We start from the raw sequence: 17,232 nt of genomic DNA, 5'->3' as shown, positions 1-17,232 counted from the left end.
GCGTCCACATGAAATGGTGCATTTTCCCGATTTTGAGACAGGTACTGAAAGAAAAGCTTCATTTAAATGCTTACTGTATCTTCATACTTTAGAACATAATTGAAATTTGGTTATTTGTTTAAATTCGGATATAATATTGATCATCCTAAAGACATTGCTGATTTTATCTAAATAATCTTAACTTGGTGGAAAATTGTCAATGTAAAGCATCCTCTAAAAGGCAAACGTTTAAATGATGAATATGAAGAGCCCATTACGGCAAAAAAATTTGCTACTGACATCAAAATTACATTTTGAACTAAATTGCTTGATTGGTTAGACGCATGAAAGTCGCACTCTATCGAAAATAAATTAACTTCTTAAACTCATACAGATTTCTGCCATACCGTGAGTGGATTACTGGAGATTTCGAGTTTTAACGAGTTAAAAATGAATTACGTTTTAAAATAATTCGAAGTGAGGCGTCTGGCAGTTTCGACAGAATACAGACCACTTCGAATTATTTTATTCGATTAAGCTAACGTGCTTATCACGTTGAGGTTGGCTACGCCGGGATTCGTTTTCAGCAAGTACATATAAACACAAGTGGACCTTGTTGGAGCATACGTAATCCTAAAATGTAGCATCGTGCTACAGATGGCGTTTACTGCGCCATTTGTAGTATTTTCTAGGAATTACGTTTTATTAGGTAAATTTCAAACTGATGACTTAAAACATAGGTTCGGCAAATATCATCAATTTTCTGGTGGGAAGTACCATATTTTAATGAGACAGCTATGTGAATCTGAGAAAAAACTCAAGATACAATCAATATTAACCCTGAAATTTCGCATGTATAGGTATTTACAAGTAACACAATTTCACGAAAATATTAAAGACGTTTGATCTTGACATACTTGTGTAAGCGGCCTTAAGTAAAACATATACTCTCGAAGAGCATTCTGAACAGAATATCAAATAGATATCTTAAACTACGTAAATCAAGAACGTAGCATCACAGGGGCGTGGACAATATTGAGATATAAAGTATCGTCAGGAAGATGGTTAAGCGTTGCTTTAAGACATCCTAATCTCTTAATCATCATATACACAACAAATAAAACAAACGATCACTTACTTAAAAAAAAGCCAACACGATCACAGAGATGATCGCTAGCTATATCACTGCCAATATCACCTTACGGCACCTTTATCAAATATAAAAAAACATGTGTGAGCACTCAAGCATACCTTTCCTTAGCATTTATCGTGCATCTTACTGTACAAGGCCATGTTGCAATATAATCAACTAAAGATAAATACATTGACCGCACCCAAATTACTGTAATCAACTACTTGACACTTATTGATGCTGTATCAACCTGATCTTGGGAAAGGGCAAACACCCTCTTCCCGCATTACCTCTGCAAGACAGACTTTTCTGTCCAAAACTGGATTGAGGTCATTAATGGGTTAGATAACTGTACAACCGCAGCCCACAGTCCCCATTGCACCGCAGCGCTTTCAAACCTCAGCCCCCAAATAACGACTGTGTCACCGCAGCTTAACAGTCTAGGTAGCGTCCCTAATTATCTCATGAATTACTTTCAATATCAACATAAATCATCAACAGCATCTTCATTTAAAACAATCAGTAAAATAATTACTAAGAATGCTTGAAGTATTCAGTGAATAACTCACCCTGATTTACAGGTAACACAGGTAACAATCACTAATATTATAATATCCTTAAAATATGCACAATTTTTGGAAAACACAGAGTAGCACAAGTGCACTTTAATACGTTTCACGCATATGTAACATTAACAGGTCCTGTTTGTTTCTTCATCTCGAAGAGGGTCGATCCCCCTTAGCCGATCACCCCGCATAAAGTATAAACACATGGGCAAATTAGGTAAAATCTATCCCAACTAAGTCCGTAAAAATTAACGTAGAAAGAAATATACATACCGACCACTATATACACTTATGTTCGTTTAGTTTTCGAACGACTATTAATTACACACATATAGAAATAATAAAACCCTTACACTTGTTGGCGAATTTAGATAGGCTTATGAACGATTTGCCTATAATTACGTACTTAGCAAGTTATTGTTGTTATGTTGATTTAAAAATGTCTACCGCCTCCACAGTGTCAGATAAATAAACGTTTGTAATCATAAATCATTACATACATAGTGTTACTGTATAAAATAAATTAAGTATAAGTGCTAGAAGATTTGTTACAAATGGTGACAGATGTGGGGTCGAAGATAACTGTTAAGAAAATAATTTTAAAGTAAAGACAGTAAAGCTGCAAAAACGAGACGAAGATATGACTAGTAATAAAACTATCCTTCAGAGCAGACTCGCTAATGCTCTGAGGAAAACTGGTGTCGGTTTTGGAACATTCACGTTTGAGAGAGACTATGCTGAAAAGTTAATTTTGAATAAAGCTTTACAGAATACTAAAGAAAAATTCAAAAACATTAAAAACATTTGAAAAACTTAATAAGAATTTCGAATACAAACTAAATAAGAATAATCAATGGGGTTGTAAAAACAATAAAAAGAAAATTGACGAACATTTGAAGAAAAATTCTAGGAAAATTCAAGGACATTACAGAAGTTTGAGAGAAAATTGAAAGTAGATGAAACTGAAAAAGTTTGAGAAAATACATTGATTGAGAATTCGGCACATTTTGAAAATAAATTAATTGAAAAATTGGGGACATTCTACGAATATTGGCTGATAATTGAAGACGAACTTCATGTTCAAATTAATTAAATGAATGAAAGAGTGAAGGAGCTGGTAGAAAAGTTCGTGGGCACAACTATACCATAAGTGGAGTAAGAATCAGTTAACTAGTAGTACTGGAGAAAGACGAGGATAAACTGGGGCAAAATGTGCACGACTTGCGTAGCCAGCAAAGGGCCACAAAAGTTGCAACACTGTTCCATGGGGCAGTATAATGATGGCAGCCCACTCGAGGGAAATTGTAATGGATATAAATACATCGTAGTAGCAATGGATTACTTCGCGAAGTTGGTAGAAGCATCCGCCTTCCCATCCAAACAGAGACTATAGTAGCAAAAGAGCTCATCAAACACCTAAATAGCCGATACGTAATCATTAACAAGAACGGGATTGTCATCTACCCTTGTTTATATTAGCATATCGATCTTTATAATAAAATCGTTAAATGAATTAACAATGCTATATATCTAATCAGACATGTATCAAAAGGAAAACGAAATGTATCCCATTTCAGTCTATTGACCCCATATGCCGACTACAATTACGAAAATGCCCAAATCAGAATTATGTAAGCTTGTTCTGCGGATTCTCAATACCAGAAATTCAACATTAAATCCATTTTGTACTTCATGTGCAGGTTTGGTCGAGTCACAAGGAGTGTTTGCAGTCCCAATGGAGTGCTTCCTTGTTGTGTGAATATGAGCCGTAGAATCGCTACGATTCAATAGATAATAGCGCAGGGAAAGTGTTGACATTTGTCGGTAAGAAAACTGTACATAGTAATATAGTACGCTGGAGGTTTTAAATAACGACCTATTATAAAATGAAAATTTAAAATATTTTGTCCTTTGCTGATGATGTAAAAATGTTCAACATTGCTAGTGTGACGATGACGATGAGTCGTATGGGGTAGCCTTTAACATTTTGGCATACCGATCATATTGAAAAACCCGTCTTAACTAATCGAATATAGAGAAGTATAGAATTTGTAATGTCTCCTGAACCATTTGTATTTTTCTACATATATCTAACACTTACCTTAAATGAGATGGTAATGTAAATTTATTTCTGACATCAGCCAACCTTATTCCAAAATATGGAGCGTCTACAGTTAAAACAAGTGCTTTGAAGCCAGCTTTTTCAGCTCTTTTTGTAAGTTGAAGTGTCAATTTTCTATTGAAAAATAAAAAAAGAACAAAATTAGTATTGTTCATTAAAACTATTAAGTATTTCAAACATATTGTGCTCGTTTTGTAAAATGAGTCTATAGTTTGAAGCAGTTCAAATACCGGGTCATCGATCGTGCATAACCTTAGAAAGAAACAAAATTAACTTAATGTTTTCTTTTTGTTGTTCATTTACTTTCAAGTTCACAATTTAAATACAATGTAAATGAATAGGACAAATAAAATAAAAAAGTTATAATAAATACCCATAATACTAATATAAATTAATTTTAATATTAAGCAATTAGGTATTATGGATTACAAAAAAAAATGAATTTGTGTTTTTTTTGTATTTAATATTAAAATTAAAATTCTGAGTAGGTACTTAGGTCTCGATCTCTAAATATCAAATTGTCTAGTACAATTTTTTAATTTTAATAAAACCTTTAAAATTTTGTCGATTAAACGTAAGGTAAGCATGCAATAACTCATTAACATAAACTTTGTAACGGTTTTTCCTTTGTGGAAAAGCGCGTTACCGCTGGGAAGATCGAACAATTTTTTATGCAGCACGTGGAAGTTATGTGACTTTCTCATGATTTTTACACACGGCTTGAGACTTTTTTTAAGCCCCATGCACATGGACGGCGAATCCGCCGACTGACTTTTTCGCCGTGCGGCAGAAAAACCGGAATAAATTATTTCACATAAGTTTAAATACGATTTAAAACACCTACCGGTGCTGGGTATTCTGCCGACCGGCTGCCGGTCTAAGTAAAATTTCGACGGTAAACACACGGTCGTCATTCGGCAAATTAGTCGGTGCCTTTGTTTCAATTCATGCAAGTCTATGCAAATTGATACAAACGGCGATTTCCCGTCGCCGTGATATATGGTCGTAGATCGCAATTTTCCATTTTAATATTTGCAACAGCATACTGGTATAAAAAAGGAAAATTTTAGCACTAAGGTGTTCATTGGTGCAATCGAAAAAAACAAGTGACGAATTTAAAAACACAAATTAAACTATTAGCCTCCTGGAAAGACATGTGTAACATATTTTCATGCATCTCAATGTAATTGAAAGTTTTTGCTTGATGCGTCCTTAGTACTCCATATAACGTTTAAAATGCTCCTATTGTACTAATTACAGTGGAGAATCTGTTCTCAATACTGTGCGGGGATGTCATTGTCTTCCGGACTATTCGTAAGATCACGCATATATTTGCATTACCTATGGGTCAACACCCAATTTTTTTAATTTTTTTTCTGAATGCAGTTTGCAAAAGTTTTGTGGTTTTTACTTCAGGTTGTTTAGTAATACTTATTTTGTGAAATTTCCTTGAGTTTATTTGCTAGGCTACGAAATTGTGACCCAAAAACTGCGGACAATAATAACCACTGGTCAACGCTTAGTTGCTAATTTTGGAAATTTCGACTCTTGGTTGATGAGGACTTTTGTTTATAGTGACTGATCCAACTCAATTATAGATGTGTGATATAACCGTTCTTGTTTATGATTTCCGATCCAACTCAATTATTGGTGTATGATTCAACCTTTTTGATTTTCAGAGTTTGATACATTTTACCAATCGAGCCAAAGGAAAACGCTCTCAATATTCAACTGGCGGTACATCTGTGGTTCGAGGAATTTCATCCAAAGGATTCATCAAATATGTACTTTCGTTTTAGTTCACTTGAGAGCTTGCGCAACATTGCAAGTGCACCCTTTTGAATTTGAGTAATTACTTTTGAGTTGAAGTTTTTATTGTATTTTTTGAATTTGTGCATAATTTATTATTTTATTTATTTTGTGATTTGAAGACAAATCGGGTAATTTTGCTATTTTGTTGGTAATATTTTTTATTATTATTGAAATATATTTATGTTTACCATCTTTATATGGTGGACACAGAAACCAAATGGTTTTGCTAGCCTAAGATACCCACATAACTAACATTTTATTTAAAAATTAAAACATTTAAAGGGTGGCACTTGAGCTGTGATTACAGATTACATTCTGTTTTCTGTTCAGTATTAAAGCTAAACTTCATTCTCATTAAGGATTTATCAAACCAAATAATAAATAAGAAAAAAAAACAGATTTTCTTTATATACTGCAACATATCCTGCGTGTAGTATGCATAAATTAAAATACAAGTTGTTTCATAGTGTTTACAAATTATGAAATAATTAATTTACGGCTAAACGAAAACTCACAATGGGCCGAAACTAGACAATGTGTCCGCTGAGCGGAAAAGACACGAATGTTCGAACTTCCGGCATGTATGTGACAAAAAATAGCTTACGCATCTAGGGAAGGATGTGTGCTATGTGTGATAGTATACTTACAAAAGAAGGTGTTATGCCGCGCATCAGAGATGTTAAGAAAGCGACTTCTAGAAATACGGGACAACGGAACCTTTAATGTTGGGAATATAGTAAGACTGGTCATTTTCTTCTGAACTGCAACAACTACAGTGGTCATCCGAAGTGCTGAAATTGCGGAAAATAGGGCACATAAGTTGAGAGTGCCACTCAAACAAAACACGGCAGTAGGAAAACTAAGATTAGTCAACTTTATGGGGTGAAAGTTGGCTCACCCTCACCAAGACCCCGAAAAAGACTGGACGGCGCTAACTCATTCTTTATAGAAGACTATAATTCAACACAGTGTTGATACAGGGCCCCTATACAGGGGCATCCATCACTATGACTTGCCCTGATATGGTATCGAAATGACGAATTCGACCTATGACTAGAAGATTGATTTTGACTATAGCTACCGAGGAGACTTCACCGATCCATGGAGAATACAATGTCGAAATTATAATTGGAAATGCAATATTATACAGCTGGGTATTGGTGGCCAACATAGTAGATGATGTCATCATTGAATTGCACCTTCTTCAGGAACATGGAATCGACTTAAATCTGAGCACTTCTACAATGCGCACCGGTGAAGAAGAGAGAGTAATGACAAATCCTAATACCAAGTTTGCTGTCTACAAGGTGATCGTACAGGAAAATCGAGTACTATCGAGTCACTCCGAGAGCATTGTAAAAGTTAGAATAAACGACGACATCGGCGGATAGGTGGGGGTAGTTGAACCAGACAATCAAGACTTGACGCAAAATGCATTATTAATAGGACGTAAGCTCGTAAGAAGTGGAACGTCACCGATACCGGTTAGTGGAAAAGCCAATTTGAAGATTTGGAGCAAAAGATCTGCAGAGGCACAGAAGTTGGGTGTATTTGAACCAGTAGCTGAAATCTACAACTATCACTGGGAAGAAGAACCCGAGACGAAACTGCCGTTATTTCCTGCAACTTTATCAGAACTAGTAAAATGGTCAAGTAACAATTTCAACAAGCACCAAATTACACAATTGAAAGACCTTTTTGGTCGTTTTCAACATGACTTCGCCTTGTTAGATGAAGACTTTGATAGGATCAACTTAACATAATACCGCACCAACACTGGAATAGCAAGACCCATCAAAAAACCACCTAGAAGAGTTCCTTGGGCGAAGCAAGATTAAGTCAATAATCTTATAAAACACATGTATAAATAAGGGGTAATACAACCATCTCAAAGTTTGACTGTATTGATCTGTTTGTTTCGCCTAGACCACATCATCATACTAGGAAGAACTTTCGACGATCACCTTCGAAACATGACTGAAATCTTCAAGAAATTGTCGCAAGGTTGAAGTCCCAATGCATCTTGATTAGAAGAGAAGTGAAATACTCCGACAAAACGGATGCCGTACGAAGTTCGCCCATACCGAAGGATAGTTACTGCTACTATTAAAGTTTCGTACGAAGATTTGCCGATACAACCCGACCACTACATAGAGTTACCGAAGATGGAATTTCATTCCAATGGACACCCGAATACCAAAAAGCATTTGATCATCTGAAGATTACACTATCTGGAGCTCCAATACTGACGTACCCATAGTTCAGCGAACCAAAGAGCCAAACAAAGACTTGTAGATGCAAGAACGTCATTTGAGAAAACCGCAGCAGACGTGGTAGGACCATTCCTAGTGACGGAGTCCGGTAGCTAATACATTTTGTTAGCCATGGATTACTTTAGTAAGTAAGTAGCCCGATGCATATGCGATACCGAAACAGGAAGCACACACCGTTGCCAATGACTCGATTAGCCAATATGGAGTACCATTCGAATTGCATTCCGACAAAGGCAGGAACTTCGAATCGGCTTTGTTCAAGGACATCACTGAACTAATGGGCATTACTAAAACGAGGACTACGCTCTTACATCCACAGGCTGATGGAATGGTTGAAAGATTTGACGCTACTCTGGAGACCAATTTCAGAAGTGTCGTCAACGAACACTAAACTTTCTGGGACCGACACATCCACTATTCCTCCTGACTTATAGATCCGTCATCTATGAGGCAACTGAATGAACAGTAGCTTATTCGATAAAGGACTCATGAAGGATGGTCGTTCAGGAGATTTTCCAACACCTACAGACGAATACGTGGGCTGTACGTACGAAGTTGAGATTTGAAACAACAGCGTATTTACCAGATCGTCATGTTGTAGTATGCTTAGTGTCCGTTACTTTATAGTTGTTTTTCCTATTCACCACCTGCAATTCATGCATACCTCTTCGTGTTACATTTTAAAGCAGTATTTACTTTAATATTGCATTTCCTAGTATAATATACAGCTTCATTTGCTAAAGTCGCATTTCCTAAATTACATAGCTGCAGCCCCCATGCATTTTTTCTCACTGAAGGACGACTTTATAAAATCAGCAGCCGAGGTGACATACGCAACACTTCCAGGGTGAATGCTTCACAGAAGAAACTTTGAAATTTTTCTAAAGGCATTAGTATGTTTGGAGCACAGCGTTGTACGAGTGCGAAACATGGACAGTGGGCGCGGCGGAAATGAAAATGTTAGAAGCGTTCGAAATGTGGTGTTACAGGCGAATGATGAGGATACCGTGGATAAAGAAGGTTAGAAATGAAGAGGTATCAGAAAGAGTAAGAGGACAGAAGACTATTTGGAAGTCAATAAAAAATAGGCGAGATAGCTTAGTAGGACATCTTCTCAGGCATGAAGGTCTAGTCAGAGACATATTAGAGGCAGAAACGTAGGTTAGGAGAGGTAGAGGTAGACCTAGATTAGATTACTCTTCGAAAATAGTTAAGGATATGGGTTGCTTTAGCTTTAGGGAAATGCGAAGATTAGCGCAGGATAGGAAAGAGTGGAGGTAGGTGTCCAACCAGTCTTAGGACTGACGACCTTATGATGATGAATAAAGAAAGTCAAACCCTACGGGACACTGCAAACATGCACCCATGTTCTTCTCAGATCCGATGATACAAGAAAACCATTAGGATTACCCTACAAAGGTCCTTTTGAAATGCTTCAACGTTTAACAAATTTATGCGACAGAATCGTTGTAGAAGACAAACACACAAACGTCTCAGTTGATAGGTTCAAAGGCGAAGACTACCAAGTATACACGATGTCCAATTAGGACGATAATCTAAAAATATTTTTAAATATACAGGGTGCTCATTAAAGGCGGTATGAGGCACAAGTTATTTTAAATAGAACGCCCTATATTTCATTACATTTCTCTAAGAATACTTTTTGATAAGCATATGAGATATTTAATATTCTGTCAAAATATCGCTGTTTTCACGTGTCAATAAAATTAAGCGTATTTAGTATATCTGAAACCCTACTTGTCAAATCTTTTGCAAATTGTAAATTTATAGCTGTAGTTACTTTATACCACCATGAAAATTTGATAGCACTATACAGGGTGTTTGTAATACTGTAGCAAAAGCAGAAACTTTAAACAACTATATCTCATTTTCTTTTCAAATGGAATGCCCCATATTTTTTTACTTTAAATTGTTCGCCAAGTAATAAGCTCTCTTTTATATGAAGCATGTCCTGTACCTATCTGTCGTAGTTATCGACTTTTTATACCTTTAACAAATTTCTCTTTTAAAATGTCCATTTCGAGAAATTTTGCTAAGTCGGCCATCGAAATAATAGTTGAATTAAAATAAACGAACTGCTTTGACACCGTCAGACTGCAAGATTCGTGTAAACTATTTTTATATTGAAAATGAGTTTTTCGAAAGACGAATTGGTAAGAATGACTTATTATTCAGGTTCAAGTGATGAAAATTGTTTACTAGCAAGTAGAATTTACGCACAAAAATTTCCCCATACGGAACGCCATCTAAATTGTTTGGCATTTAAAAGACTTAAAGAAAGATGCGATAAAACCGGCAACATAAATTATGAATCAAAGTAAAGAGAGAAAACAATAGTAGATGAAGAAAATAAAATGCTTGCCATGCAAGTCGTGTAAAAAATCCACATGTTTAATGTAGACAAATTGTACTACAATTAGACATAAAAAAATCCACCGCTAACGAGATTATTCGAAACTATAAATTTTATCCGCATCATGTACAACTAGTGCAAGAATTATCTAATGAGGATTTTATTAATCGGCATAATTTTTGCCGTTGGACATTAACTAAAATTCAACGAGAACATGACTTTCTTAATTATGTGTTGTTCATGGACGAAGTTGCTTTTCATAAAAGTGGATTTGTGAACCGACACAATTTCCATTATTATGCTGAAGCAAATTCAAGGTATCTGATACCACTCGACCATCAACGTAAATGGTCACTTAATGTATGGGGTGGCATTATGGGGACAAGGGTCGTTGAGCCAGATTTTTTCAATAAAACGGTTTTTAGGTTATACACCTTGAATCATCAAGCAACTTTGTATGTAATTTTTTTTCTAATACTATCCTGTAAGGAGATATCGTCTGATATCGCATTAATTGGACACCCTGTATGTGGCGAACTAGCGCTAGGTTTTCTAACGGAGGAGACGAGCTAAAACAACTTACTATTAAATTTATATATTTGTCATTACTTTTTGAATAGTAATATAAATATTGATAAAAATTAAAAGATATTTTTTATTAATTTTGAGTTGATTCATGCCGTTAAATAATAGTAATTACAACTTGTTTTTCTATAACTTATCTACAGTCCTCAGATACGTGGCAAAAGTTGCTAAATAATTAAGTCAAGACTTAGCTGCTGTTCAATCAGAGGTGGTTGACAAGTAGTGAAAACCGAATCTATCGCTTTTATGTAGCAATCGGAAAGCTCCCCAAAAACTTGTTGCACTTAGTTACTGACATTATGAAACTATGCCGTAAAAGCAAAACTATGGTGCATAAAAGGTTCACGACACTCGTGGTGGCTAATTATGTATTTAAGGTATATGCAGGAATACCATGGACGTTGTCATTCGAGGGAATGAATTGTTTGAGTATAAGGAGTATTTGATCGGAAAATTGACTAATTTTAGGATGATTTTTGTTTGTTAAGAATTCTCTGCCTTTTAGGAATTTTCCTGTATGCAACTAGTTGATTATATGGATTTCTAGATTTTTTGGACCAATAATGATAAACAATTAGAGGCTCCAGTTCTGAAAGTAATCTCTAATACAGACTTAAGAAAGTTCTTGTCAAACGAAAATATTTCAATTCAATTTTCTTATTTGAGTGGTTTTCATACACACAAAGAATCTATTAACCTAATAAAATGTGCAAATATCAAAACAGCTTTATTCTTTGGAACATCTGCAAAAATACGTCCACCGCATCTAGGCTTCATATACATACTTTCTAGACATGCCAGATGCATTGTCAAATAGGATTGATGCATAGTACGCATATACTATTTTATCTTAAATTTTCTGTTTCTGTTATTTTCATATATTCTGATAATTCCGCTTTTAGCGATACACGCTGTTCGAGTCCTATTCATCAATTCGTTTCACTCAAAATTCAGTTTCTTTTTAACGTCTGCTTTTTTTGAAATAATAGTTTCTTTAAGAAACAAAAGATTTTGATAGAGATGCCACTCGCGTGATACTTCGTTTGTACACTCCTGAACACATTATTTTCACTAGCTCTCATACTAGTTCGAAGGTAGACTTATTAAAATTACTAAAAAGTGGAATTTAGACTTAAAAGAACGATTTGACTACAAGTGCACGACCGGCAAGTGTTTGACGAAAATCACCACTTATTAAAATAAATTTATTTCGGAAAGGATTTTCTTTATTGGAACTATAAACTACTCAGCAGTCTTTTAATAACAGCAAGAACATCAGCGCTAACCATTAGTGCTTCATCATAGGTAATCACTTTTGAATACCTAATTCTTATCAGGCGAACTTAGTTACGCAACGTACATGGCGTAATCAATAATACAATCACGATACAACGTACGAGAGTAAAAAGACATGCCGGAAAAGGCGAAAATTGAAAAATTATGTTTGAAGCTAGAAAACTTATAACTTTTAACAATTGGGCCGAAACCAACCCTGCGAGAACGACTTCGAGCAACTCAATAATGGAAAACGCCGAAGCTGACGACAATAAAGACAAAGATTTAAACGAGAGTCAATAAGATAATGAAGCAGATCAAAATGATTCCGAAGACGGAAACGATGACGGCGACGATGAAGATGAGGTTCTGAGGAATGGTAGATGACAAGATGACCTAAGAAGACCGAGAACCAATATTTACCGACATTTCATAAAGTAGAAGAATCACTAGAAACATTTAGCTGTAATAATAAGCTCAGCATAAATCATTGGTTGGATAATTTTGAAGTAAAGAAATGTTTTAATTGTGGATCAAAAAGAACAAAGGTTCTTCAGGTGCAACGAATTTGGTCACAAAGCTTTTGGTTGTTTTAACAATCCAAAAGTATCAAAGACAACAAAGGAAGCGAACAGCGTTTCGAACTCAATCATAAAGAAGCGCCTAAAGGATGTGGTAATAGAGGACTTTAAGGTCATTTCGTTGATTGATATAGGCAGTGACCTCAGTTTCATTCGTACGAATGAGAATGTTAGCATATACCTCGTATCACGTAAAGTGGCGGCTCAAACAATAAAACTGCCAAGTAGTGACCGTCCTTGTTGGCGTCTACCTGGAATTACAATATTAGGGTGTTTTTCATATGAACACGTCTTGTATTCTGTTAACCACTTGTGCAAAGATTAACATTTCGAATCTCGGCTGCTCAGACAGACTCACTAAAGAGTAAAATTGCCACTAAATAATGTTTAATCGTCCTCATGTTTGTTGCAGACGTTTTGGTCATTCGACAAAGTAAGTTTATTAAATCATTTGAAAGTTTTATTGCTTGAGCCGCCACTTTACGTAATACGAAGTTTAGGTTCAAGTTGTTTAAGTCTTCGTTAAATTTGACGGTATTGAGTGTCATCAGGTAATCAAACACTGGGCGAATTCGTAGCTAACGTAATAGTAGATGATGTAGTTTACGAACTCAAGTTTCTTGTTATTTCCAGCTCAATGTTTAACTACGGAATATTATTAGGCATAGATTTTTGAACAAAGTCAATTATATTAAATCTGAAAACATTCAAATAATAAAAATTGAAAACGATCCTTCTGGTTTTTCTCAAGATAATGACATTTATCAAATAAATAACCGAATCATTGTCAAGAAATACATGAATTCGTAAGTAGTTATGGATGCGAACAGACGGAAGAGGAGGTACTAAAATGAAGGTCATAGTAAAAGATGATATCCCCGTATATTCCAGACGCTGATGTTCCTGTTCGGAATATGCAAGTCCTACAATCCTTGTTAGGAAAAAATGGCGTATGTTTGTAAATTTCATAAAGCTTAATAAAACAATCATTAAAGACCATTATGTATCTTATTGAAGACCTGTAGCCACTCTCTGTAGTCGTATGTGATGAGAGATGTGGCTACAGTGGTGACCCCGACAACGAACAGATGAACTGCGACAGCCGAAATAGTCATCTCAATTGTCGCCAACGAAGGAAGGAACGTCGTCGTCAGCGTGCCCTCTTGCGCCAGATCGCCCAACGGCAAATTGCAACCCCAGGTCCAGCATCCGGTGAACCGTCTGACCGGGACCAGTACCTCCAGCATCAGCGTTTTTTTGCGTGAGTTGTTCAATCTGTTGGAGAACACATACTCACCCTTACTGGGCGTATTACCCCAGCCTATTATACAATAACTACTCACCGGCCTCTCTCCCATGGGCTCCTCGCCATCCAAAGAAGAGATCGTGATTGCTCCATCTGCCGCGGGAAATGCAACCGCCTCGCCCCTTGTACGCAACGATTGTCTCCTTTACATTATAATCGCGCTCCAAGTAATCAGCCTATTTTGGACAGCCTACCGTGAATACCGGCGGCATCTTCATCAACATATCAACAAAAAGGTCGCCCAGGCCAGCCGTAACTTAGAAGTTTAATCATATCTCGCCCACAAAATGCCCAACCTGCCTCCTCTATCGACCGTCTCGCCGTCAAGCTGCCACCCTTCGTGCCATCCGACCCCGAACTCTGGTTTTGCATGGTGGAACGAAGTTTCGAAGCCTCAGGTATCACATCTGAATCGACAAGATTCGGGTACGTATTGGGAAATTTGGATCCGCAGTACGCAGCCGAAGTGCGGGACATTATAATAAACCCACCGGCGACTGAACCATATGCTACTATCAAAGCAGCACTCATTCGTCGATTGGGCACTTCGCAAGAATTAAGGACCAAACAATTACTGGGACAGGAAGAAATTGGTGACAGGAAACCATCCCAATTTCTGCGGCACCTTCAAAACCTGGCTGGAAACTCTACTCCAGAAAATCTATTACGCACGATCTGGTCAGGTCGCCTTCCGCAAAATCTACAGACGGTCACAGCAACGATGAAGGACAAGCAGTTAGAGGAAGTTGCAGAAATAGCCGATTACATCATGGAAGCAACGCAATCACAGACCACGATAGCAACCACGGCCACACATTCCCCCCAATATGATGCCATCCAACTACTGACCAACAAGGTGCAAGCTCTTCAGTTGGATCTGCATCAGATAAGACGACATATGGCAAGAGGTTCGAGGACAAGATCTCGATCTCACTCCAGAAGCACTTCTTCGCAAAGACGATCCCACAGCAGCAATAGGAGCAGTGACCTTTGTTTCTACCACAACAGATTCCAAGACAGAGCACGGAAATGCATTCCTCCGTGCAGGAAGTCATCGGGAAACCTACAGGGAACTCACTAATGGCGACAAGTGAGGTCCGCACAACGCAACGTCGCCTATTTGTAACGGACAGAGCAACAAACCAAAAATTTCTGGTCGACACCGGTGCAGATATTTGCGTGTATCCCAAGTCACTAATACCTGGGCCACGTCAGAAATCTACATTCACGCTGCAAGCAGCAAACGGCACCAACATACCGACCTATGGTACTATTATTCTGTCGCTCAACTTAGGCCTACGAAGATNCTGCCGACTTAGTAAAATCGCGGTACAGTGCGGCTAACTAGGTCATAGACATTTACACACACATATGTAAACTGCTGAACTAACTATTGCCATTAAACTAATGTAAATAATTTTTGTATAAATAGCTTGTAAAGAATTGAATAAAATTAGTCTAACACCAGGCTCATTATCATTCGGATGCTGATAAAGTGTCAACCCTTGGAATCATCACTGATGCAGATAATGTGTCCAACGATATTATAATCGGTTCTTCTCAGAACCACAACCTTTGCTAGTCACACCTTACTACGACCACACAGGGTGACTACAGACCAATTAGATTTGTTAGTTAGATAATGATTGGATTCTTTCACGTATCGTTAGACGAAGACAGTAGGAAATATACATCATTTGTTGCTCCTAACATGTAGTTTGAATTTTTGAAGGTGAAATGCCGTTTTTAAAGAGCTCATTACTAATAAAACCGTTTTAATTTATATGGACAATTTGATCGCGTTAAGAGAAGTCTTAAAAGTTGCAAGTAGTCATGGTTTTATTATAAATTGGAAAAAATGCCAGTTTATGTAAGAAAAAGTCGAGTGTTTAGGCTGTTTTACTGAAGAGGCAACCATAAAACAATCCGATTGTACAACAAAGCGTTGGCGAAATTTCCGAAACCCAGCCCAATAGGGTGTGTTCAAAGATTCTCAGGTCTTACCGGTTTCTTAAAAAAATTTATTCATTCCTAACACGTCCGTTAACTAATCTATTAAAGTCAAATGATAAATTCTTATTCGTAGAGGCGAGATAAAAGCATCGATTAGGTTAAAGTCAGTCGTTTTTCGTAATCCTACAGCAAAAGGAAATAGAAAACAAGGACAACGTCAGTGCGTCAAATGCCAAGGGCAAGAAAATGGAATAATTAAATAAAAATAAATTAAAAGGTTTTATTTTCTTCTGGAACCATTTCGCTAGGGTTTCTCAATCTTGAATGTCCAAACTAGTTATAATTATGTTCTTATTACTGTTTCTGCTTCTTCTACGTATTATCAGTTATTATCAATTCTTTATTTATTTTTTTATACTTATTTTAATTGTTTTTTTTTTCTATATATCTTATTTGATGTTATATTATTTTCTATTTCCTAGTTTCTTTACATTTTCTACTAATCTTTACCTTTCTCTCCTTGATGTTTTAAAACTTATCTTTATTGTACTCATCTAATCTTTAAAAATTCTTCAATTTGGCCTCTGCTTTTTTATTCATCATCCTTAACCTTTCCTTCATGATTTTATTTTCTCCTTGAACTCGTTCTAAATTTTTCCATATTCGTTTCTCTTCGAATTCTCGGATATTAGTATTTAATTGTTCTCTTCTAATTATTGCCTGTTTTCTTCTTTCATTGCTCATGCTTCTCTTTAATTTGTTTTAGACCTCCCCTCAATTATAGATTATTTTTAGATGTAAATTCCAGTAAAGATTTACGTTAGTATAGGTACTAATTAATCATGTCTCAAGAAATTATGGTGTGGTGAAACGTATGCCACATACTGAATGAAGCAAGTTTTGTGAAAATATGTTTTTATGTTATATGTTTCCTTGATTATGGATTTTCACCAAATTAACGGCGAAACCATTCAAGATCAGAAGATATAATACGTACAAATTGTCATTGTTTACAGCAGGCATAATTACATTTAATTTTATGAACATATTGTGCTATGTATGAAAATGTTAGACTTATCGTTAGAAGAACTCACCTATCATTATAAATGTATAGTTGAAACCATTTTACAGCATTCGGAGCAGTCTTTGCAACTTCTTCTATACTGCTTGTACTAATCGTACTTAAAGTGAAAACTACATCATGAAACTCAGCGGCTACAAAAATTACAATACAAATAAATTAACATTTTATAATATTTATAATAATAATAATA

The 17,232-nt window shown here is 36.2% G+C and overlaps 1 protein-coding gene across 1 annotated transcript in view; it reads right to left on the bottom strand.

The window, feature by feature from the left end:
• The window catches only part of LOC108736987 (hydroxyacid oxidase 1), a 42,474-nt gene that overhangs the window by 17,401 nt on the left and 7,841 nt on the right, over window positions 1–17,232 (bottom strand). Inside the window, exons 3-4 of the mRNA XM_018469622.1 lie at window positions 17,053–17,173; window positions 3,779–3,913 (exon numbers count right to left, since the gene is read on the bottom strand). Of these exons, the coding sequence (XP_018325124.1) occupies window positions 3,779–3,913; window positions 17,053–17,173 (256 nt within the window). The remainder of the gene's footprint in view (window positions 1–3,778; window positions 3,914–17,052; window positions 17,174–17,232) is intronic.

The sequence above is a fragment of the Agrilus planipennis genome, unplaced genomic scaffold (genome assembly GCF_000699045.2).
Source record: "Agrilus planipennis isolate EAB-ADULT unplaced genomic scaffold, Apla_2.0 scaffold145, whole genome shotgun sequence".
NCBI lineage: Eukaryota > Metazoa > Arthropoda > Insecta > Coleoptera > Buprestidae > Agrilus > Agrilus planipennis.
Note: the sequence above shows the minus strand (reverse complement) of the source record. Positions and strands in the feature narration are given on the sequence as shown.